Raw genomic sequence first — 25,188 nt, 5'->3', positions numbered from 1 at the left:
TGATCTGAGCGGTGTTCGCCTCTGACTGAAACATGGCTAAGGTATGTTCGGAGCCTGTTGGGCTCAAGTGTTGCCTTGTAAGGAGGGCGGCAACGACGCATATGTTCAGCATGGTTCAGCACATGCGCGTACGGAGTGACATGTTTGTAGTACGGCCGCGTGCGTAGGCCATGCTGCGATCGCGTGAAGTGCTTCGGCTGCTGTTGCACGCACCGTTAGCGCACAGGAACAGTGTTTCAACTTTCTGTTGGCGGTTATGGTAGCAAAGCGCGGCAGACTCAAATTGATACGGTTGAGCGCAATTGCCAGCGAAGCGCGGCGGCGCCATCTCGGTGGTTACGTCAACACTCCCGCGGGTTTTTAAATCGGAGAATGTTTACAAACAGTGCGACAGCGAATTCGTTCGCAGTGAGTGTTCTCCACTTCCTCCTCCTCGGGCAGCTGGCAATAACATTGGTTAGAGTTCAACCACTGTACGCGTAATAAATCGATTCTAATTGCTGAAAGTAGGTCTGGGGTAAGGGCGTGTCGTGATAACAGTGCAATGACACATGAAGAAAGCTTCGTTATCGTGATAGGAACGGTGCAGTATCTATCACATAACTGCGGACGCCTGGACCACACATACTTTATGTAGAAGTAAAGCTGGAGGACAGTTTTACTACATGGGCTTCTTGCGATTTTGCTCTTTTTGTTATCTAGTGTGTGATCTGTACACAGCAGCACATCAGAAATGTGGCTTATGTCAAAGGGTGGTTGTGTGTAAATGCTGTTCAGTTGCAAGACACAACATTGTCTCATATGCCGGATGTTTCACCTAAGATGTTCTGCAATTTTTAAAAATAGGCTCTTTGAGTTACAAGAGCACTTTTTTTCGGCATTGCTTGCAGCTCATCAGAATACAGCTAAGATGTGGTAACTATAGTTACCATTATATTAGTTATATTAGTTAACCGGCCTACTATAGTAGGCCGGTTAACTAATATTGCATAGTTAACTTTTAGCTATTACCTAAATTATTGAGAGGTGTGTAGCCCGCCGTGAGTAATATCCATATGAGTTTTTAGAACTTCGAAAACAAAGTTACCCTCGACGTTGTGGCCCAACAGATTTTGGCTTTTGATGAGTTATGTGCTCTGGATGGGTTGCTTTTGCCTGATAGCTTTTCGAAAGCATATGTTTTCTGGCACGATGTAGGCAAAATTTGTAGATGTGAATATTAGTTACAGTGGGCTACTAATACTATTCAGTATTAGACTAGCCTACTAGTTAATGCTTCTTAGCTGTATTTTGATGCTGTATACCACTTTCAGTGCTATAGCAAAAAAAAAAATGCTTTTCCAACTCAAAAAGTCTGTGCCGAACATCTGATATGACACTGCTTGGTTTGAAGGGAATGTATGTTATATCTTGGTACACAACAACAAAAAAAAGCAGGACTTGAAATATTTTACACCACATAAACACACCCAATTGCATCTTCTGGAGTTTATTTTCTGTCTATTTCTTCTGCTCCCAAAATCCTCCCCTTCTTCAACCAGGCACAGCTATTGTATTGACTGCTAAGCCAATTGAGAGGTGACCAACACATAGGTTACCTGAAGGTCTCAATCTCTCATGTGATTTCGCCTCCATGCCTGTCTGTACAGCAGTTCCATGTCATGATAACACGAAGGCCAATGATTAGTTCTGTTTATGTTTTATGGCACTGTATTTTTTTTTAAATCTAGTATTCACATTGTTGAGAGAAAAAAAAAAACTGATGCCAACCAGTATTTTAATTTTGCCCAACGTTTCGGGACCAACTCGGTCCCTTCTTCAGGGGTGACTAAAGTGTGCCAGCAGCAGCGGGGTGTTGCCTTCGCTCTCACTTTGCTAGCACGTGGTGCAGTCCACTAACGTTTGCAGAGTGGAGCGTTCCTGGAGTTGTATTCATCGCCGCCTTTGTGAGCCGGATGTGCCATGACTCCACATGTCGCCTCTTGAACAGGTTTGGCTCCACGGCCAAGACGCTCACCTCCTCGAAGGCTATTGGGTGGTCGGTGCGCTCGCAGTGTTCGGCGAGGGGGTTGGCTTCCGAATTCATTAGCCGGACGTCATTCTTGTGTTGCCTTATTCTTTGGGGGAGGTTTTTTGTCTCGCCGACGTATGAAGCCGGGCACTTGGAGCACGGGATTTTGTAAATGACACCAGGTTGTTTTTATTTGGGGACGCGGTCTTTCGGTCGTGGCAAGAAGCAGCTTATTGTTGAAACAGGTTTGTGAGCAACGTAGATTCCATATTTTCCCAGAATGCGTGCAAGTACTTCGCTGGTTCCCCTCACGTACGGAAGCACCACGCACGCGCGTTTTGTTGTTTCATTGTTGGCTGTTGTTCCCCCTGTCCTCTGAGCCTGACGGCGACCAACACGTCGAATGAAGCCACGTGTGTAGCCATTCTTCTGTAGTTTGGCGAGAACAGTGGCCTCTTCTGCACTTTTCTCTGCTTCCGAGGAGCAGATTGCCTTTTACCTTCTCAGAAGAGAGGAGACGACGGATTCCTTGTGGCTAGTAGGGTGGTTGGAATTAAAATTTAGGTAGCGGCCGGTATGGGTTGGCTTCCTATAGACACCGAACTTTAAATCTGCCCCTTCTCTTCTTATAAGAAGAGAAGGGGCAGATTTAAAGGGTAAAGCTCTTTTAAAGGGTAAAGGGTAAAGTTCAACAATAAGCCGCTTCTTGCCACGACCGAAAGACCGCGTCCCCAAAGAAAAACAACCTGGTGCCATTTACAAAATCCCGTGCTCCAAGTGCCCGGCTTCATACGTCGGCGAGACAAAAAACCTCCCCCAAAGAATAAGGCAACACAAGAATGACGTCCGGCTAATGAATTCGGAAGCCAACCCCCTCGCCGAACACTGCGAGCGCACCGACCACCCAATAGCCTTCGAGGAGGTGAGCGTCTTGGCCGTGGAGCCAAACCTGTTCAAGAGGCGACATGTGGAGTCATGGCACATCCGGCTCACAAAGGCGGCGATGAATACAACTCCAGGAACGCTCCACTCTGCAAACGTTAGTGGACTGCACCACGTGCTAGCAAAGTGAGAGCGAAGGCAACACCCCGCTGCTGCTGGCACACTTTAGTCACCCCTGAAGAAGGGACCGAGTTGGTCCCGAAACGTTGGGCAAAATTAAAATATTGGTTGGCGTCAGTTTTTTTCTCTCAACTATCTCAAAAACCCAACCAGACGGACCTCCGTCGAAGATGTTTTCGTTCAAATTAGTATTCACGTTGCGTCCAGTTTGATCCACATAGATGTGGCCACAAGGTAGTCATATTTGATGCAGCATTCCTTGCTGATATCCTGCAAACTGATCTTTGTCATGCACAATACGCAGATTCTTTGTTTTCTTATCATCATCCCTGCAATGAAAGTCGCAATGTGTGCCAACATGGCCAGATAACTTGCCAGTTGTACCAACATGACCAGTTATCTGCTTTGTTGAACATTACATTCTTCATGGCTTCTCTGGTTGCATTAGCAGGATGAAGCAGTCTATCACCTGAAATACTGTTTAGCAATGTGCCTGCTCAGGACGCACGTCTTAACTCGTGCAGGTGCCTGGCCATTGTGCTGTGTGTTGCGGGGCTGCGTAAGAGAGTGACTTAGCAGCGTCTTTTGCTGTGTTGACAATCTCTTGAAGCCTGGCAACATTTTAAACGTGGTGAAAGTGCCAAATGTGGGGAATGCTTGAAGGTTTACTCATGCAGTAGTGTAGTGTGACTTGGATTCGTTCATTTTTAATCTCACGGTCTCAAGTAAAACTTTGGCAGATGCTCCAAATGTGATCTGCCTAAAAGAAACAGGTACTAAACCCACCCTCATGGGATACTATACGGTTATAAATGATGCATTTCCCAGGGTCGAACCCTAATCTCAAAGACGGTCATGGCTGTATAGCATACTATGGACTATGCCAATTTAAATCACATCCTGGTTTAGATCATTCCTCGAAAACATGGCAGACCAAGCACTTTTATACATAGTCTCTACAGCCCACCTCATAACACAGGAGAGGGCCACAGAGAAATTATACACAAAAGTGCTCATATAGACCGTTTACAGCGCGCAGTTCTTCTGTTTGAGACCAGATGGCGCCACAGGTGCGCTCAGAGCACGGCGCCATTACTTTCCTCGTAAGTCGCCGGCGTGTATGCCTCGACGCAGCAGTGGAAATGTGGAAAGAGAAAATACGTGCTCTGTTGTGGATTGCGAGAATTGCGACAAACAGTTAAAGGGGCGGGATGCGATCGTTTGCGAGCTTTACGGAACCGAACTGCACTAGGACGTACTGCCCCTGTTCGCGCCCGTTGGACATCCACCCTTTCCGAACGGGCGAAGGCAGCACACATGTTCGCCAGCGCTAGACAGCAAATATAGAAAGAAAGGTCTCGATCTTGGAAAATCTGCGAGGGTAAGTGCGCAACATAGCCGCATGAACAAGCTGTCCCGCCACCGAAACGTCACAAAAAAAAAAAAAAGAGACGGCTAACGCTACTGCATATTGTGCAGTGCATAGCCGTGCGAGCGGACAACGCTTACCGTCAGTTCGTGTATTACACACCGCCTTGGTGCTACTGTTGAACTTCGCTCCAAATAGCGTGGTTTTCGTGGACCACAATCGGAATAAAGCATTTGTGTTACGGCTGTTGTGCTCAGCGGTTGTCACTTCCTCGCGATCCATGCGAGACAGTCACTAGAAGTGACTACGGCTGATTGCTTACAACCAACGAGACCTCGAGCATTTTCATGTCCGCATATCGAGCATGGAGCGTACGACAATTTTATACTATGTGAGGCTGACATAATTGTGAACTTCTTGTAGTGAACGCTCTGCCATGAGCGCGTTATCACAAATATATCGCGGAATCCTTGTAAACGATTGCATGCAGGCTTGTGAAGGTTTTTTGATGCATGGTACTGCTTACATGATTGGGTAACATTTGTTTGTTCATTTATTTTTGTCGCATTCCTTTGTTTAGCAAACCAACAGAAAATATTTTTAGGCTTCCTAAGCACCTTTAACAGGTTGTAAACAAATGAGTACGATCTGCATGTGAGCGTTTTAGAGCAGTCTCCGCATGCATGTACACAATACGACAACGGCCTGCGCAGCCGCAGGGTCGTTAAACCTTGCTGTTTTAGATAATAACACTAAAAAAATATTAAGCAAAGCCTTGCGCGGCATTCAGGCGATCCACCCGTTGCCTCGAACAGACGGAGAGCTCAGCGGCTCTTCGCGACATGAAGCCCGATCACGTTTTCACGCCTAAAGTCATCAAATTAGGGTTTTCACATGTCCTTCGAAGCTTCGGACCAAACACAGTGTCGTCTTTTCACTCCTTTCCAAACTGTTTCAGCCGAAACACTGCCTGTCGGAACTGAATCATCAGACGCAGCAGCCGTCGCGACGAGGCGCGCGCCGAGCGGTCAGGAGGCGAGTAATGGCGGCGTGATCACGTGATCAAAGATGGCAGCCCCCATGATATGCCGCTGTAAAGGGTCTATAGCAGGGTCAAACTAACTGATCATACTCTGAGATCTGAACGCTTCTCACAGTACTTGGGGATATGCAGTAGACTCTCGGAAGGGGAAACTTCTCATATAAGCGGTGGATCAAGAAGGATTTAACCTCCTTATCGATGTTGCTATCCCCAAAGGAATTGGAAATTGCATCACTAAGGACACCTGCCTGGATCTAACGTTCTCCAAAAACTTTGTGGAAGCTACTTGGACAAACCTTAAGAGAATCAGGCAGCAATCACCACATCCTAAACATGTTGGTACAGTCGCGGGTAAAAAAGATTAGCACACATGACAGAAGTTTAGAGCGCCGGAATGACAACGCGTGGCGCTGCAGGTGGCGAAGAGGCTGAATGAGAGTGCCGGGCCGCTTCCATTCTGCAGTATTAGCAGGGTTCATCGGACTGTCACAGACCAGCAGAATTACTGGCTAAAAGCAGCGCTATCATCAATTGTTCCCGTGAGTTCCTTTTGACAAACCATCGCGGACAAAAAAAAACAGTAATAAAATGAAGCCATCTTTGCTCATGATAACCGAGCCAAAATAAATGCCGCAAGCATAGCCACAAAGGGTCGGCACTTCAACGCTCGGGCGGTGCACGCTTGCACGCTGCGTACCGCAGCGCTGCGCGGTGAGATGTACGAATTCTGATCGCCAGTGATCTGTGCTAAAATTTTTGGTCGCGACTGTACATATATCCAAACTTTACCGCAACCCTTGTGGATGTGAAGCGTATGGACTGGAAAGTATATCCTAAACGTCCAGCACCTGAGGATCGTGTCCAAGACATAGCTAGCTGGAGTAAGTACGTCAGGAAAGCTCACGAGGCCACTACAAAGAGCATACCCTACACCACAAAAAAACCCAGAAGTACACCATCACCCTCTGCATTTATGGGAGGCTTGTCGCAGTCTCATTTACAGGTGGAAGAAGCAACGGTTAAACCGCAAACTTTGACTCAGGATAGCTGAGCTTTCAGAACAAACGCAGGAGTACGCAACACAACTCACCCAGCAGAACTGAATGCAGTTTTGTGCATCCCTCAAAGGCACACTCAGCATCTCTTTAATTGGACCACATGGGCGTCCGGAAGGGGGGGTGGTTGCCCCCCCCCCCCCCCCTGGAATTACGGCTATTATTTATGCCCTAGTAGAAAACAACTACAAACCTACTGCCTCCCCCATTCCCGGACATCGGGTGCCACCCCCCCTGGAACAAGTTCTGCGGACGCCCTTGTTGGACCATACTCAGAAGCTTAATTGATCCAAGCAAAACAAAAATTATGGTGAACCATACATGTCAGGAAATTGCGTACAAATTTCAGGAGACAGATCAGGAATTAAAACGAGCACTACAAGAATAACATATTGCCACTCAACCAATCGCACCATGCAACCTTCAATTCACAGGAGCTCCAAACACTGATGTCGATGCAACCATCATTGTGGCAGAAGTGTAGGCGGCAGCAAGAGCGGCCCAACGCAGTATAGCCACAGGAGCAGACAAAGTCACCAATGCCATGATAAGAAACCTTAGCTCTACACACATTAAGCACATGACAGACTACTTGAACAGCCAGCGCATTGTTGTATGTCCTCTCCTTTCTTGTCTGTCATCGTTACGCTCTGCTCCGTAGCAACGAATCCATACAAACTTGCCTAATTAGTCGTTCTAGCCTATGGGAAAAAGGACGAGTCCTGAGTGAGCGGCGGCATGCAGAAATTATAACTATTCTCAAGCCCAGAAAGCAGCCCATCCTCGAAGCTTTGAGACTGATCTCCCTTGCATCTTGTCTCGGGCAGCTCTACGAGCGAGTTATCCAGAACCGTCTGATGGACGTCATAGAGCATGGGGGTCTCTTCCCACAGTTCACGATTGCCTCCGGACGTGGCTTTTCAACGCAGTACACCTTCCTCTTGCTTAAGGAGGAAGGTCTCACAGGCATCCCAAGAGGCAACAAACATCTCATTCTGGCGCTTGGCCTTAAGGGAGCTTTTGTTAATGTCTCACATGAAGATAGCCTCCCTGAATTGAACATCCTGGGATGTGGATAGTAGATCTTTGACTACGTTTAAGCTTTCCTCACAGACCGCACTGTGAGGGTTATAATTGGAAATACTAGATCGGACGCCATTCAAATGCCAAAGGGCGCTTTGCTGGGATCCATCACCTCTCCCCTCTTATTCAATATTGCCATTATAGTATTGGTTCATCGGCTGCAGGAATTACCCAATATAGGATTTACTCTGTATACAGACTATACTACATGGACAACTAAAGGATCCCTTGCACAGAATCCTTGCCCTACTGGAAGCGGCATCGATTGTCAAATTATTCGCTGCTAGTAGTGGTTTTTACTGTGCTCGGGATAAGTCAGCAGTAATCAAGGTGTAAGGTCCAAATTACAAAAACTCCAGATCAATAGACCTTTTTGTAAAGGGCCAAGCCATTCCGGAGGCCCCTGTCATTCGAATTCTCAGGATGGGAATTCAAAGCAACCTCCGCACTGGACATACCTTGAAGACACTGAAAACAGCAATTCACCAAATCACACGCATGATCCATCCTATAGCACGCCACAAGAAAGGCATGTGAGAGGAAGACACTCTCCGTCTTGTACAGGCATTGGTCATTTGTAGAATATCATACAGCCTTCCATGTCATCAAATCACGAAAGGAAAACTTAAACAGGCCGACAGTATCATTCACAACGCATACAAAACAGCTCTCAGCCTTCCTCCCAGCACCTCGACCAAACACCTAACAGAACTTGGAGTCCACAGCACCTTTGGTGAGGTCAGTGGTGCAGTCTTAGCATTGCGGAAGGCCCGACTACAATAGACCACCATCTGGAGGAGCGATTCTTGAACGTATTGGTACACCAGGAGATCTACAAGTGCTCCAAAAAAAAACACGTCTCTTCTTGCAAACATAAGAGGACAGATCACTGTGGCTCCACTTCCCTAGCGTGTGCATCCAAAAATGCACAAAGGCAGAATGGCAGCTAGGGTCGTTTGTTTACGCTGGCGCTTAGAGTCACATCACAAAGCAGTCTATGTAGATGTGGCGGCATACACTCAACCCAACATCTTCGTCGCGGTCGCTCTCAACCACAACTACCAACTACTGATGAGCGAATCGCTTCGTGGTGAAGATCCTGCCGCGTCGAAAGCCTCTGCCATCGCCTTCACCATGAGGCATTGTGATCTGATGGATAAATCAGCCAACATAATAACCAATTCGAAGCAAGCCTCTCGATATTATACTACAGGACGAGTTCCAAAAACAATATCAACCCTGCTTATACCATCGGGCCTTTCACACCCTTTACACCACTCTCATAGCACTACGTGGACCGTGGGCCATGGAGGGCTTTGAGGCAATGAGGCGGCAAACAGTCTAGCTCGTGAGCCAACAAACCAAGCGAATCCTTACCTGTACCTCATCTCTCTGCTACCAGACTGAAAGAATCTAACCTGTAACCATCTCTTGATAGGCATGGTATGAACATGAAAAAGTTGCTGGAAGGGGCTCGCCAACTTTCGAGCTTGAAAATGATGTCATTCCATTTCCAGAGTCATTCCGAATGCAATTTTACCGTTTGTATGTATATGAGACACGCATATAGCTTGCATAGTATAATGGGTTAAAGAACTCTAGACACCTAATTTTATTGTCATTTTTTCTTCTTTCAAATGATGCATTAGACATCACGATACGCAGTTCACCGTGTGGTATTTGTCTACAACCACTAATTTATTGTTAAATTTCTTGATGCTGCTTCGGTTTCGGTTTTATCGACCAAGTGATGGATGTGACATGTTGGTGTTGAGGTCACGCCAGACACGAGAAAAACTTAAATATAATCGCTGATAGATAGTTTTAATTCACTACATCACTTAAGCCAGCCTGCTGCAAAAGCTTGGAACAATATTATAGCAATAAATGACATACCAGCAGTTACACTGCCATTTTTTTCATGTCTCGCATGACCTAAACACACCCTACACATCGTTTAGCTGATGAAACTGAAATAGCATCAAGAAGAAATTCAATTGTAGCAGGTGAATGCCACGAGGTGATCCATGTATACTAATATCTGACACATCTTTTGAAAGAAGAAAACATGCAAGCAAAACTTTGCAGTCTATACTGCTTTAAAAGAACTGTCAGGATGCTTTTCTGTTTGTGTTGCGTATGTTTCACTTGTCGCAGCAGTGTCAGTGAGACTTGGCCAGTGTAGTATGATTGGTTGTTCACTGAAAGGAAGCTGTGCACCGTCGTCGTCGTGTAGCAAAACCGTGAGCCAGTTGGTACATCTTCACAACTTCATCAGCGCTGCGACGAGGAACGAAGACAGAGAAGGAAGGACAGGGACAAGCGCTACTAACAACTGAAAGTTTATTTCAAATAAACTTTTTGTGTGTTTTTTGAAATAAACTTTCAGTTGTTAGTAGCGCTTGTCCCTGTCCTTCCTTCTCTGTCTTCGTTCCTCGTCGCAGCGCTGGTGAAGTTGTGACGTTGTCGTGTGTATGTGTGTTTGAGTTTGTTTGGCAGTCGTGGTGATGGTGGTGCTTCCGTCGGACTCTGTGCAGTCGGCATGCAGCCGGCGCCTCGCCAGCTGGTGGCGTTGGCGAGCCACCACGAGGCAGCCAAGAGGCACCCCGATGCCCTGCAGCCACAGCCAGGTGGGGGCTGCTACCTCTTCTTGCTCACGGGCTGACATTGTTTACTTTCGGGCTACTGGTTGATACCTTGCGGCATAATGTGACAAAACAAATGGAAAGGACAGAAGACTAAGCACTTATGCCTTGGCTTCACTCTCTAGGCACTGCTGGGCTGCCTATTGTTATAAATCTGGTGGATCCTAATGAGCAATTACTCACTAATACAGGGTCCATGCGGGTCCTTTAAAACCTTGAAAACCCTTGAATTTGAAAGAAGTGTTTTCAAGGGCCTTGAGACTCCGGGAATTTTCGTGGGGTCCTTGAAAACCCTTGAATTTCGGTGTGATGAGGGAGACGGCCGTTGAAAGACGCTAGTATCCTTTAAATTTTCTTTTTTCACAAATTAACCCTTTGGAGATAACTTTACCGGAACTCCACCTCTGTGGCTTTGATCACCGTCCCTTCGGCAAGAGCTCTGCGTAAACGTAAACGAGGTCCCACTGTCTCCGCCCGACGCCGCACATGGCTGCCGTCACCCCGTGACCTGCCCCAAGAGCAAGGTTTGGGCACGAAGCGAAACGAGACACAGTCTGAATACGGTTCGGGCACGGAACCTGGTGCGCCATAAGCGTAGGGAGCACAACAGCAGTTCAACAGCACACAGCAGGCACATGTGCGTCGCTCCACTAACGCAATGCAGGATGCACCTAAAGCCATTGTGTAAAATTTTCTGTCCACCATAAAAAAGCGAAGTTATAGTGGCTTCGGCGTCGTCCACAGCTGTGCCTCCATGCAGGAAATATTCCTTCATGCAGGCAACAGTGATCAAGCACCGATTGGCTCGCTATACATACATAAAGTTCGCACCAGAACAGTCAAAACAGCTTCGTTATTAGAATGATTTCGAGCAAAGACTGAGCATGCTGGCTTCGGTGCCAATCTTTTCGAAATGATGCCGTGCGCAGGCACGTCTGGCGACGGACTACGCTGCTGCTTGGCCACCGTAGTCGTTGGTACATCTTTAAAATTTTCACCAGCGCTGCGACTAGGAACAAGAACAGAGAAGGAAGACAAGGACAAGCGCTACTAACGCTTGTACGCATCGTTGGTAACGTTGGTACGCATCGAAACCGCAGCCAACGGTGCGTCTAAAGCGGCCAGAGCTGATTGAAAGGTCTGGTTTTCGTAAGGCTAGATGTCAAATTCATCAGCTTATAATAAAATAAAGATGTGGTCAAGTTCCACGACACTTTTAACAGCGAAGCTTGCAGACGCAGGACAGATGTGAGGTGCAGCTGCGGGTAGAAACGGCAGAAATTTGTTGGTATCGCAGTTGCCGCTCTTACTAGCAACTCTTTATTGGTAAACAGCCCTCAAGAGAGGTTTATTTGTTACGTTTAAAAGTCTCTTGTGCAAGAAATGCTAGATACGTGAGATGTAAGATATGTTTCTTAAATAAAATGCTGTGTTGCTATGTCCTTGAAAGAAATAGTTGAGGGTCCTTGGAAGTCCTTGAAAATCCTTGAATTTCATGGCTGAAAGCTAGCATGAACCTTGCTAATATATCCTCATGTTGGTTTTCACTGATATTTCAGCAAAGTAGATTTATTGATTGAATGAAGAAAATAGCGTTGAGACAGCACACAGGAAGGCGAGAATGGGATGGGCTGTACACTTGCAACTGAGTGAACTCTGACTAAGTCACCTCCATGAGCAAAAAAAGGATCGCACAAAAACAACGAGGATGGTAAAATCTAAAGGTCATCGAAATATTTTGTTCTCTGTTCTCCATGAGAGGGAACGAAATTTTTTCGATGACTTTAGACTTCTTATCATTGCTGTTTTTCTGCAGTCTTTGAAGGTCTGTGCGTGCGTGTTTTTTGCTCATTGGTGGGACTTATTCAGATTTCATTCAGTTGGAAGTGTAGTCCATCCCATCCTGGTTTTTTCTGTGTGCTGCGTCAATGCTACCTTCTTCTTTAAAACAGTACGTCTGGCCAACTGCCCCTCAGTATACTTTGTTAAGCAGGTTTGCTGACAAGTTAGGTCATTACTGAAACCTGTATTGCTGTGCAAGTTGATGTAGGCACTGACAAGTAGACTAGAGGGCAAGCACAGGGTGGCAGAAACGTTGAGATACACTAGACGTCGGTCTTGCAGTTATTGTGTCAGCGATTGCTCCGCATGTTCTCCCTGCTGGAAAGAGGGGTCATGTTTTCTGACGCTACCCACGAATGTCCTCTGGAAGCTTCAGCATTGGATGTGATACAACACTCCTCTTAAGTATGTGATCCCTGAGGGAACAGAAGCCGCATAGTAGCACTGTTCAGCACCACACCCACCTTCCCGGGTTTCTGGGCAGTGCTTGGCACTTGTTATGAAAGGGATCACAATCGCACTATCAAAACTCGCAGTTCGATTTTATGCACAGAGCTGGCAGGGTAAGCTGAACCTTTGGTGTGTCGGTGGAATTGCTTGCATTGGAGACAGAGGAGAGTTGCCTGGGGAAAAAGCCAGCCTCGATGAGGCCAAGGTATCAATGGGATTCACTGCTGGAATTTTTTTTTCTGCGTATGATGTCTCTCAAGGCGTCTTTCCCTCCTAGCCGCTGTTGTCTGCCCAGTGGATTGAATGTTTGTCTGTGCACAGAGCAAAAATGTACCTTCCAGCTTCACTGCTTGAGCCCGTCCACTGTCCTGACTAGGTCTCAACTTTAACGCCATGCTGTTGAGCCTTAATTCCGTGTTCTTGTGATTGAGGGTTGTGCTGGGGGTAGGTTGAGCTTGGTGGCATGTTGCTGACGTGCCCTCTTCTTGTTCCCCATCAGCCAATGGAGTGCAACTTCTCAAGACGTCCATGGGTGCCACCCTGGTAGGCGCAGCTGGACAGCCCTCGATCTTCAGTGTTGCCGCTGGCATTCCATCACCCGCTGGATCCATGGTCAGTGCAGCCATGCTGGGCTCTTTAAGAATGTGTGCTCTTGTTGCTGATTAGCTGAGAAAAACGTCAATTAAGGGGACAGTCAGTACAAATTGAAGTAGGCCTGTGGTGTCCGCGGGTCCCGGCAAGGAAGAAGCGATAAGAGGGCTGCGTAGTACTGCTTTATTTGGCGACAGCTCGGATGCTCTTCTGGCTGCGCTCATGGGGGTGCTCGCTTTTTGTAGAGCCACTGCTGACATCACCTGGTGCGTCACTTATTACGCTGGTAACACTGTGGTAGCACGCATCAAGGCCTATGGGGACAGATTACCACATTCTAATGACAAACGCATTACTGTCACGAAAAGCGTGAAAGCTTTTATGTGCTGGAAAAGCCCGAAAAAATGCAATACGGGAGTTACCATCGTTAGCTGGTTTCACGGGTAAACTTTGGTGTGTTATCACAGTTCTTTGGGCATGGATCTGAGGGGCTAGGCTGCACCACTGTTCACTTCAAAATGGTGAGTCCTTTTCAGTGTACGTGTCGTGAGTCTGAATCTAGTGGTGTGAAAATTTTTTAAATGCAGTTTTCTCAGCAATAAGTTTGTCTTTTGCCGCCTGAAAAGCATCGACATAGCCAGAAAAAGCCACGGAATTAATTTTTATTAATAGCAAAAATTGGAGTTATTCTCAGTGTGCTTTTAATGCATATCAAGGTTAATAGATTTATTGGAGGGAACACAGTTGCCTCACACGTGTTCCGTGTAAGTTGGAACAGAGGTGTTGCTGCCTGGTGCAGGCTGAACAGAAAACGTTTTGTGCCTGTTTGTCACTGCATACACTGAGTACAAGCGAGCCGTTTTCGCTGTTCTGCAAGTAGAGTTTGAAGGCCACTTTTTCTGTTCATGCCATTTAGCAGAAAAAAATTAAGTACAGCTTGTCTGCTTTTCTTCTCGATGTGTGAGTTACGTGGTATGCAGGAACTTTGACCTCACCTACAGCCAGCATTCACGCTGCTGATTGACTTTGTTCAGCATGTCGTAAGTTTTGCATACTGCCTCCAGCTGCGCATATATTGAGTGCAGGTGATGTTTGGCAGTGCACATGCATTGCGTGTGTTTGACATTCTCAAATCTTAAGTTCTGTTCTCAGGCCTGCAATTTTTTGTTTGTTTCTTTTTTCCATATTGCAGCTGCCATTTTTGCCTGGCCAGCAGAAATGCTGTCCTTCAGAAATGGCTGGCAGCAGCATTGGCAGACTAGACTAGTCTTGTGCAGGCGCCAGATTTCAGTTGCATGCTCTCTTCTTTGCAATGATGCGTAGGAAATTGCTATACATGGATTACCGCATGATTAACAGCGATGGATTACCGCATGACCTATGACTGCTAAATCATTTTTAATTGATTTTCTTTTCTCACCTGCGTCAGTTTTGGTTTCAACAGCCCGAGTGATGGCTATGACATCAAAGGTTCACATGAGTCGTGTGAAGCATGACAAAAACTTGAATATTGGCCGTCACCGAATCTGATCCAGACTGCCTTCTTGTGAAAACTGTAACTGTTGAATGTGGTACAAAGGCATTCATTGACAATTACACTTCACAAGAATGTTACTTGCATGTCTTGGCACATGCTCTTAACAGCGCGTTTTCTAGTGCTGGAAGAATTTAGTCCACATTTGCATTGCCCTAAGCTCGGAAGAGACTTTGCAGCACATCCGGTTTGTTGATGGCAGCGGTAGACGTAGGTGGTATCTCTTCTGCACCGTTTATGGATGCTTTGCCTCCTTGCACTGGTGCACTGCGGAGAAGTCATTGGGACTGGTGACACTCACATTGTTCTTGCTCTTCACGCTACATTCTCCAGACCTGGCTCGCTTGTATATAATTGCATCGTCATTGTAGTTACTGGATGCTTTTACCCACTTATGCACTTTTTATGCAAGTATTTTGCAAAGAGCTTTGAAGAAAATTTGCTGTGGGAAACTCGCTGAAATGTATACCATTGGGTTCTCTTGGTACCAATGAATGCAATGAGGGTAAAATTATCATCCTGGCTATCATAGAACTTGAGTTATAGGGTACTGAAGCTGCCACTTCAGGAACAGGAATACGCACTTTTATTCTCAGTTCTGAAGCGGCAGCTTCAAAACCCTATAACTTAAGTTCTACGATAGGCAGGAAGACAATTTTACCCTTATTGCATTCCTTGGTATCAAGAGAGCACAATGGCATACATTTCACAAGTTTCTCACAAATTTTTTTCAGACCTCTTCATAAAGCACACGCATAAAAATTGCATAAGTGCTCAAGGAATTGTTTTACATGAAATTAAATGACATATTTAGAATCGGCACATAAGAATACATATTCCATGAAGATTTCTTAACTGTGACTTCATTAATAAAATTTTTTTTTCAAGACCAGGCTCCCCTCTTTAAATTTTTGCTGTGGAATGAGCATAGACAATTATGACACGGACAATGCGAAACCGGGGGAACTAGGCCAATACAGGTAGCGCTGTGTAGCTGGAGGCTCGCATGTTGACTCTGTCCGCACCTTTGTGCAGCCGCCGCAGCAGCAGCTTCTGCTGCCTGGACAGCAGCTGCTGGGGACCCCCTCGCAGGGCGCCTTCATTCAGGGGCACCAGGCGGCACCCGTCGGAGTCATGGTGGCATCACGCGGCACCCACGCGGTGAGCTGCCCCTCTCCCCCCGTGGAATTGGCATTTCCTCTCCCACTGTTGTAATGGGGTGTGAAGGACATGAGAACGAGTGGTGATGGCACTAGTGCTAGCGTTTTCCGTGCTTCTACTGAGGACTTCCTTGTCCTGTTTGGTGCGTTTCTAATGTGCATTTGTGCCAACTCTCTGAACTTCACAACTAAAACAGCGCTAACTTCACGAAGAACGCAGAAAGGGGAGACTAGACACAGGCGCTGACTAACAGCTCATCTCGTCTCCCCTTTCTGCGTCCTTGTGAAGTTTGCGCTGTTTTTGTTGTGATAGAAAACCAACTAGCTTGTGATGTGTTCTTCAAATTCATCTCTGAACTTGCCACTCCTAGAAACTTTTTTTCTATGCTCCTCAGTTTCAGTGACTGTCGGTTTCCTTCGTAAGGAAGGATCGGCACTCACGAGGCTTGTGGGCACACATTTGTCCTGGCGTTGTCCCTCCTCATTTGGTGCCCGTGTTTTGCAGCAACTGGTGAACGGCCCAAGTGGAGCCACGGCCCAGGTGAACTCTGCCCAGCAGATCTTCCTGGCACCACAGCCCCAGGGCACACAGGTCCTGCTGCCCAACGCCAGCGGTGAGGGCCATCCAACCAAAACAAAGAGACAGACATTAATCATTAGGGTACACAGAACCAGCTGAGATGGACGGCAGTCTCCATTTTCCTCAGAGTTGAGAAACTGCGACAGGCAGCTGCATTCTGAGATGACGTTGTGGAAGTACCTTATCCTTGAAGTGGTCATACAGGGTGTAGATGTGAGGTGTTTTTGCCAGCTTTGTTATCATCATCATCATCATCAACAGCCTGACTACGCCCACTGCAGGGCAAAGGCCTCTCCCTTGTCTCTCCAGTTAACCCTGTCCTTCGCCAGTTGTGGTCACTGTATCCCCGCAAACTTCTTAATCTCATCCGCCCACATAACTTTCTGCCATCTCCTGCTACGTTTTCTTTCTCTTGGAATCCACTCCGTTACCCTTAAGGACCAGCAATTATCTTGCCTTTGCACTACATACCCTGCCCACTTCTTCCTCTTGATTTCGACTAGGATGTCATTAACCCGCGTTTGTTGCCTCACCCACTCCGCCCGCTTCCGATCTCTCAACGTTACACCTACCATTTTTCTTTCCATAGCTCGCTGCGTTGTCCTCAACGTAAGTCGAACCCTCTTTGTTAGCCTCCACATTTCTGCCCCATTGGTGAGTACCGGTAAGATACAGCTGTTGTATACTTTTCTCTTCAGGGATATTGGTAAGCTACCATTCATGATCTGATAGAACCTGCCATATGCACTCCACCCCATTCTTATTCTTCTAGTTATTTCCCTCTCATGATCTGGATCAGATGTCACTACCTGCCCTAAGTAGACATATTCTCTTACTACTTCCAGCACCCTGCCACCAATTGCGAACTGCTCTTCCCGTGCTTTGTTATGCCTTCGAACTAACGAGCCACCACAAGGGAGGTGCTTAAGATAATCGCAAAGTCAGCAGACCACTACAGAGCGACATGCTGATGATCTAGCAAGGCCTCCTCTTGCGCAAACAACATGTGAACCAACTCGGGGAAGACTTGAAAGCCTGCTTGCCTATGGAGCACCAAACTGGTGTTGGCTGGCTGTGAAAACTGACCGTAGTTATGAACCCGTATGCCAGCTCATTGACTAATCATCCATCTCTGCAACTTGCTCGGACTTTGTCATAACCAATCAGGAAGACTGTATGATGGGTTGGAAATGTGATTATTTGCATCTATATTTTTGGAGTTGCAGCTTTATTGCTGTGTCCCAGGCACTTGAAAATGCATTTAATAAAGTGAGCACTTTTCATAATTCATTAAGTTGGTTTCTGAAAGTTTCAGATTGCATTAATGATGGCATCACTGATGATTAGTAAAATGAGCACAAAGTGCTGAGTGTGCATGTAACTGTTTCACAGGTGCACATGGCATTGTAACTGGAACCACGTTGACATTTTCCACTTCATAAAACACACGAATTGCTCCTATACAGTAAAATCTCTTGATACGTTTCTGGTTCATATGCTCAGAATCGTGGGCAACGAAAATGTCCCATGGAGTTACACTATTTCTTTTCCGGTTAATGTGTTCCCATATAACCTGATTTCCTGGCTACTATGCTTAAAATTTTGACAAATTCTGGTGGTATAGTGTGTTTAGCGTGAAATTGCACATGGGCAAGCACACAAGCGGACTGAATGTGGGGGCATGTAACACAGATCTAGAACGCATCAGCATTTTAGACCTGTCATGGTGCTTTGTAGTGCCTTGGTGCAAAGGGGTGAAGAATTAAAAAAAATAAAACTGTGTTTGCGTACGAGCAGGTCATTCCCATGAGGACACAACATGAAGAGTGAAGACGAGAAACGCAACAGCTTCTTCGGAGTGTTAGGGCAAGGGGGCGAAGCATCCTTAAATGAGTAAGAGCCCTAAACAGAGTGGATATGTTGCAAAGCTTCTTCCCCACTTGGGACAGCACAAATGCGGACTGATTTCTGTGAGTGCTAGAGGAGAAGTCACTCAGACCTTGTGCAAGGGAATGCTGGAATTTTTATGAAGTGAAAATGTCAATGAATGCCTTTTTACACCTCTCCAATTTTGTTAAGAAGGTCTTTCTGTGTCTCATGGTGGACCGTAGTGGAGAAACTAATTATAGTACGCGCATGTGCTCAGAGCGCTTGCCGGTTGCAGCAACATCTGCTTGGCTATTCTGCTAATGTGATAGTACAGTAAAAGCTCGTTAATTCGACACTGACGGGACCACGAAAAATTGTCGAATTATCCGAATGTCGAAATATCGAATGAACAACAAAAAACAATGTCTGCTGCAACAGGACGTACCTTTATTTGGCAAAGTAATCTGTTATCGTCGTCTGCTTTTTCAAGTGAATTTGAGCCATTTGAGCAACTACGATAGCTCAGCTGCCAGGTGCTCCACGGCACACGCACCGTCAGGGATTTGTTTACAGAAGTCCTCCCGCATGGACAAGGCTTCTGCGGCTTCTTTCACCATGCACTTCGGCATTTGAAACAACTGCTCACAATCGTCACCTTCCGATGAATCGTCATTGTCAGCGCCTGTCACTTCAATTATTTTATCCTCGATCAGCTTACAGAACACAAAGGCGAGGCGCGCAGGCACTGCGTGCTACCCACTCGAAAGCAGCGCGGGGAGGAGGTGAAGTGAGCGCGGCTTTGGCCGCTTATCTGTTCTTTCAGCCAGCGTCCGCTTCGGGGTTGTTGCTGTGACACCGTCTTATCTTTTCTCTTTATCTTTCCTCTGATCTTTCACCTCTCCTCTATCTGCACGTGGCAGTGGTGGTGGCTCGGTTGAGCCAGTAGGCAGGCCCGTGCAATTTCCTTTCATCCTTATCTCAGTCGCAACAACAACAAGCAGCGCAGTAAACATGCTGACAAAGCGCGCAATTACCAAAAAAGGCGCCGCCTTATGGTTAAACAACCGCTATTGTAGCAGCAAGAACATGTGGAAACGACGACACACGCCAAAATGAGACTTGCTGTCGACAGGGGGTTAAGCGGACGACACCAACACGACTGCTGCGACACAACAAAGCATAAAGAAAAGAAGCCAGCCGCTTTGGCCGCCGCTAACCTCGCTTCCCTTGCCCTCTCTCACACTGCTGATGACGATGACCATACGGATGGCTTATCAGCTGTACAGTAGCGCTGCTCGTGGCAGTGTTTTTTGTTTTTGCTCTCGGCGCACCGGCTTGGCGGGCTGCGGAGTGAAGTCGAATTAAGCGACGCACGGCAAAATTTGTTCGAATCAACGAGAGTTTTGCCCCATAGTCTCCTATGTATAATTGTAGGGACCTCGCGTGCGCGTCGAATTATCCGATTTTCTGAATTAACGGGGGTCGAATTAACGAGCTTTCACTGTATAACCCCCATTGCTGGTCTAGTCGCATTGCGTGCCTATACCTGGTTCAACATTCACATTTTTCACAATTGGAATTTGGGACCTTATGTTTTCCCGGATAATATTTTTTTCCACATTTCTTAAAACTTATCAGCGAGGTCTTAATGTACATTTTTTTTTTCAAAAATTTGCCCTTCCACCATCAGTTGAGCATGCAATGTTGAGGTGAAGCTGGCCGGACATTGATGTAAGGGGTTCTTAGTGTTCCCGGCAGGTTTTTCCTCTTTGATTGCGCAGTGAATGTTTCTGCATCAAATCAACATGCTGTGTGGTGTGTTGAGTCTCACGTGCTGAGCATGTGCTCAGTGATGTGGAAGTGCGATCAGCTTTAGATTATTCATGTTGCTCTATCTGCATCTCATAGCCAAAGAGAAACATACCTGATATGAGTGTCGAAAAGGGCCACTATCCTTTAAAGGTGCACTGAAGAGGAGTCTGAACTTGTCCTTTTTACCACGGGAACTCTGCCTAAATGTTGTGAGCATTCTTAGAAACTTTGAATTATTTACCTGTGCGGCCGATTTCCATAATTTAAATTGGATTAAACGTCCCGACTCCCGCCTTTTTTCGAACTTGCCGCAGACGGTAGGAGGAGTCAGCCAACCTCTCAGCCAGTCCTGTGACGGCTTGCCGCTCTGCCATCGGCGAAGCGATACGTAGTGATCGGCAAAAGCAAACCACGCGTATTTTTATTTCCGCAAGCCTAATTTGCAGCTGTGTAGCCTCTGACTGGATATATTTATTCACAGAAGCCTAAAAAGAAAATAAAAGCGAAAGCGAAGCCGCCACGTGACTGCCTGAAAGGCACTCCACATGTTAGTTGACTCCTCCTGCCGTCTGCGGCGAGTTCAAATAAAGGCGGGAGCGGGGGCGTTTAATTCGATTTAAATTATGGCAATCGGCCGCACAGGACAATAATTCGAAGTTTCTAAGAATGCTTGGAACGTGTAGATTGATTTCCTGTGGTGGAAAGACGAGCTTAGACTCATCTTTGGTGCACCTTTAAAAAGAGTAGCTATTATATATCCCTTTCAGTTCGTAGAGCTGTGACGAACACAATGTCAACGATGCTATCTATTCCACTGCCTCAGCCCAATGGGCACTGAAACTCCCTTGGACGTCCTGTGGATGTTTAGGATGTCCATGAGACGTCCAAGAGAATACCAGTGCCCTTTGGGAGGGTGCACACAGCAGTGTCACACCGTGCCCTCTTGCAGCTGCGCTGTCGGGGCACCTGTTGGGGCAGCTGCTGCCCCTGGGGGCGGGTGGCATCCAGCAGGTGGTGCAGGTGGTGGCCGGCAATGGCACTGTGCTGACCACCACCCTGGGAAACCTGCCCGCCCTCTCCCAGCAGCTTTCCCTGGCTGCGGCCCTGGCCTCGGCGGGGGGTGCAGCCGCTGCCAAGCAGCCGGCCACCCTGATGCCCCACTTCCAGCAGATGGCAGCACCCCAGCAGCAGCACAATGGCCATGGTAAGGCGATGACTGCATTTGTGGGACATCATCATCATCGTTATCATCATCCTGACTGCGCCCACTGCAGGGCAAAGGCCTCTCCCGTGTCTCTCCAATCAACCCTGTCCTTCGCCAGTTGCGGCCACTGTAGGGCTATTTGACCGCACCAGTCGGGGGGAACTAGGGGGTGCTGGCCAGCAGCTCTCAAGTGTGATACAGATGTGCTTTTCTCATTGCTAAACCTTGCCGCATGTGTGGAATGTTGTCGCTCTTTCTGGCTCATCCCTGTTTTGCGCTGTTAATTCAGCATTGAAGGACGCGAACCATCTAGCCTATCCACGTTTTACGGAGCCTTTCCGTTTAATGTGTGCACCAGCAAGTGAAGTTAGTTCCTCCGCACTCTAAGCAGAAAAGGAGTGAAAAGGCAGTAAGTGCTTTAGAGGGCTGCTTTCTCCCTTTTCACTACCATATACATAGGTGTATTTCTTCGCAGGAAAAGTAATCTGCTTGCACTCATTCTTGGTGCCTGCACTTTCTTTTTTTTTTGCATTTATTTGTGCTACCTATAGTAGAGCAGAGAGCGCAGTTGCATTTCTTCCGTTCCCGCTATGTTGCCTGAAATTTGTGCATATTTAGGCAGTCATATTGCCTGGATAGAGGTTTATTTTGAATGCAAGCCAGAGAGATCAGCCTTGAGGGGCATCATCGGGCCTGGTAACCTCCACTGGGGAAGGGAAAGAGGAGAAGAAAATGGGAGGTGATGGGGGCAGAAGGAAGATAGTGCCTTACCTATGGCCATTTCAAGTGCATTATGCTCGTGTAATGTGTCTCCACGGATGTACATGGTACGGTCAACTAAGTCGGGTGTGCCCATTGTTTATGTGTGCTCCTAAATGCACCAAGTGCTGATTTAGTGGGCTCGCCAACGGGCTACTTTAAAGAGGCACAGACACAAAATTTCAAACACAAACGATCACATTGTTTTATTTTTTAAACGATAACATTTCGCCACACGCTCCTCAAAGGCGAAAGGCTACATTGAGCGCTTTTGTTGGTTCTTATGCTGTTTTTTTTTTAAAAGAGTAGTGGTGAGTTAGACAACCATGTGAAATGGTCGGATTTCATTTCCAGTTGCGAGACTTCCTCTCAGAGGCGTGGAACATCAGTGCGTGCTCGCACGTGTTTTGTTTTACCGTTCACATTGTATTTTGTGCAGTGTGCTTGATTTGTAAATGATGAGAGTAGTTTTATTTGGTGCTTTAGGGTCTTTGCAACATACTAACAAGATAATTTATCAAATGTGCCCGCAGATTTTTGATTAAAGAAAGGTCACGTTCCCTTTTCACCTATAGAACCCCTTCACTATAAATTGAAAAAATAATAAAAAATGGAGAAAAGGAGAAACTTCAAGCTCTGCAAAAAAAAAAAAAAAAAAAACAAGAACAGAGCTTGGAACAAGTGTACCACATCCCATATCTACCTCCACTTCATGTCCTCACACGGCTGCTTTCTCTTGTGGCACAGCAGTCATATTCCTTCACTTGAAAGGCCACAGTAAGGGCAGTGTATAATGTACACAGCTGGAAATCACAAGGATGGTAGCTAAGCACAATGCAATGCGTTTTGTATACAGTTGAATCCCGGTACAACGAACGCCGCTTCAACGAAATTTTCGCCACAACGAAGTAATTTGCATTCCCCGTGAAACCCCCATAGGACTTAATGTATTAAAATTTCCTCAAAAACGAAGTACTTTGCGAGCACGTGTTCGCTTCTACGAATTTTTTTTGCGAATTTTCGCGGGTGAGTGGCCCCTCCGTCTTGTCTTTCTTCAGAAGTTGAGTGCTGAAGAGCGACTTTCCCGTTCCCGCCGTTAATTTTTTTGCATCGCAGACTGTTGGGGGGGGGGGGGGGGGGTACGCGCACTCAATCGCACATCCTCCTCGCGCACACCCTCGTGTGCTTTTTTTTTTTTTTCTCCAGATGCCCATGTGATTTTTGAAGTGACGTCATGCCCCGCTCATTGGCTCTTTGCTGGGCTTCTTCGATTGATGTAGCTCGCTGTCATGGTGCTCGCGGTTCCCTGTCAAGCACGAAAGTGCGTCATGATCACTTGCTAGCGGTGTTGGCTGGTAAGCGTTCGCGGCCTCCAAGCGAAGAGGGGCTCCTCGAAAGCGCGTGTAAAATGCGCCAGCGCACGCCATCTGCTAGCGTTTCCGGCCGCGTCCTCCGTGGCCGCGTCGTCTGCTAGGCACCGAGCGCGTTTCAGGCAGTCTGTGTGGACCGGTGGGCGGAGCCATCGGTGGGCGGAGCTTCGTGTCCTGTCGGAGAAAAAAAGAAAGGAAAACGCGAGAGTGCAGGAAGAAGCCCACTTCGCTTCACCATTTCTTCCTTTGTGTGTGCACCGTTTAGCGTGGTCTCGTCGCGTCTCTGCTCTGCTGAATTCCTAGGATGTCGCCGCCGGCGGCAGCAAGCCCGCGAGAGCGCCGTGGTAGCACGCAGCGGTGCAGATGCGATGAGGCCCGACGGCTCTCGAAACGATGTGGGGGAGGAGGCAAGTAGAGGAGGTGGTGAAAGAAGGAACGGAGAAGAGGAGGAGGAGAGGCGGCGTTGGGCGAGAAGAGAAGAGGAGGAGGAGAGGCGGCGTTGAGCGAGAAGAGAAGAGGAGGAGGAGAGGCGGCGTTGGGCGAGAAGAGAAGAGGAGGAGGAGAGGCGGCGTTGGGCGAGGAGACATATGCAACGCCAGCCCGGGATCAGCCGACTCGTCTGTAATTTCTCGACAACGAAATTCCGCGACAGCGAAATTTTTCGTCCGCCCCGCCGATTTCGTTGTGGCGGGATTCAACTGTATCTTAATATTCTTGCAATCTACATCTGGCCCAGTGCAGTGGCTTACTTTTGTTTTGCTTGTTGTCTACTCCCGACAATTCAAAGCCACTTAATTGGAATTTTCGGTTAATTAGAAGTGAAGCGTTATAACAGTGCCTATTTTTGTTCTTTGAGAATTAACACTGATACCACACTGCCGGCAGGAGTCCTTTCAGCATCGACGAGCTGGCTTTAGACGGGGTGCATATGCACTTCCATCACTGAGAGTTAAATAGACATCATATGCGTCTCAAAAATGGGGATTTGGACTACGAATCATGAAGATGGCTGCTCTGACTATTCGAAGACATTTTGCAGCGTGTGGTACGACCACACCGGACTCCATCTAGAACCACTGTCACTCGGTCATTTAAGCAGCAGGCCTGTATTAGGCATTCCCGTCATAAAATAAAAAAAATTGGCTAGGGTTCAACCTGGCTGAACCTAGCTTACTGAGTGGAAGCTCGACTAAGCATGGTCAGACACGGTTTGCTGTGGTTTTAACATTTCCTCGCTCTATCCTTCACCAAAGGGCCCTGTCGACGTTCTTGATCATAAGAATCATCAGATCCAATCGGCCGTCTACGATACACAGCCGAGGGACTGTTTCCATTGTGTGACTTTGCGCTTTGCACTTTTTACCATCTTATCAGATGAATGGCGAGTCACATGGTTTAATGCAACTGCGAGTTGAGCATTGAATCACTTTGCTCAATGTAGTTACGAAGGCGAGCGAACGCCAACGGCTCTGCGTGCCGCAACTGCACCGAGGTGCAGTAAGTCACATGGTATGACGTCACAGCCAAACCACTGCTCCGCCGCTTGAAGGTCATTATTTGGAGCGACATGACCTTGAGGTTTTGCATGGGAGGAGTAGAGCGTCTGCACTAAAAAACGAAATTATGGGGTTTGCCTGCGGCGCAACTCTGGGACTAGAGGGTACTGACGCTTCTTGCAGTTATATGCAGCCCACCAGGTGACAGTGCACCACTTGTTCTGTGTCGCTAAGCCTAATATCCTCTGCACTGA

The 25,188-nt window shown here is 47.2% G+C and overlaps 1 protein-coding gene across 4 annotated transcripts in view; it reads left to right on the top strand.

Moving 5' to 3' along the window:
* The window catches only part of pdm3 (POU-domain protein pdm3), a 62,742-nt gene that overhangs the window by 1,207 nt on the left and 36,347 nt on the right, over positions 1 to 25,188 (top strand). For 2 of the 4 annotated variants that reach the window (XM_089546305.1, XM_089546304.1), the window contains exons 2-7: positions 10,160 to 10,252; positions 13,059 to 13,171; positions 13,618 to 13,671; positions 15,720 to 15,845; positions 16,350 to 16,458; positions 21,055 to 21,309. In XM_089546305.1, the coding sequence (XP_089402431.1) occupies positions 10,165 to 10,252; positions 13,059 to 13,171; positions 13,618 to 13,671; positions 15,720 to 15,845; positions 16,350 to 16,458; positions 21,055 to 21,309 (745 nt within the window). In that variant the 5' untranslated portion in view covers positions 10,160 to 10,164. The remainder of the gene's footprint in view (positions 1 to 10,159; positions 10,253 to 13,058; positions 13,172 to 13,617; positions 13,672 to 15,719; positions 15,846 to 16,349; positions 16,459 to 21,054; positions 21,310 to 25,188) is intronic. The other 2 variants (XM_089546306.1, XM_089546307.1) reach the window with 2 other exon arrangements.

Source organism: Amblyomma mixtum, chromosome 5, assembly GCF_055824585.1.
Source record: "Amblyomma mixtum isolate Tamu chromosome 5, ASM5582458v1, whole genome shotgun sequence".
NCBI classification, from domain to species: domain Eukaryota; kingdom Metazoa; phylum Arthropoda; class Arachnida; order Ixodida; family Ixodidae; genus Amblyomma; species Amblyomma mixtum.
Note: the sequence above shows the minus strand (reverse complement) of the source record. Positions and strands in the feature narration are given on the sequence as shown.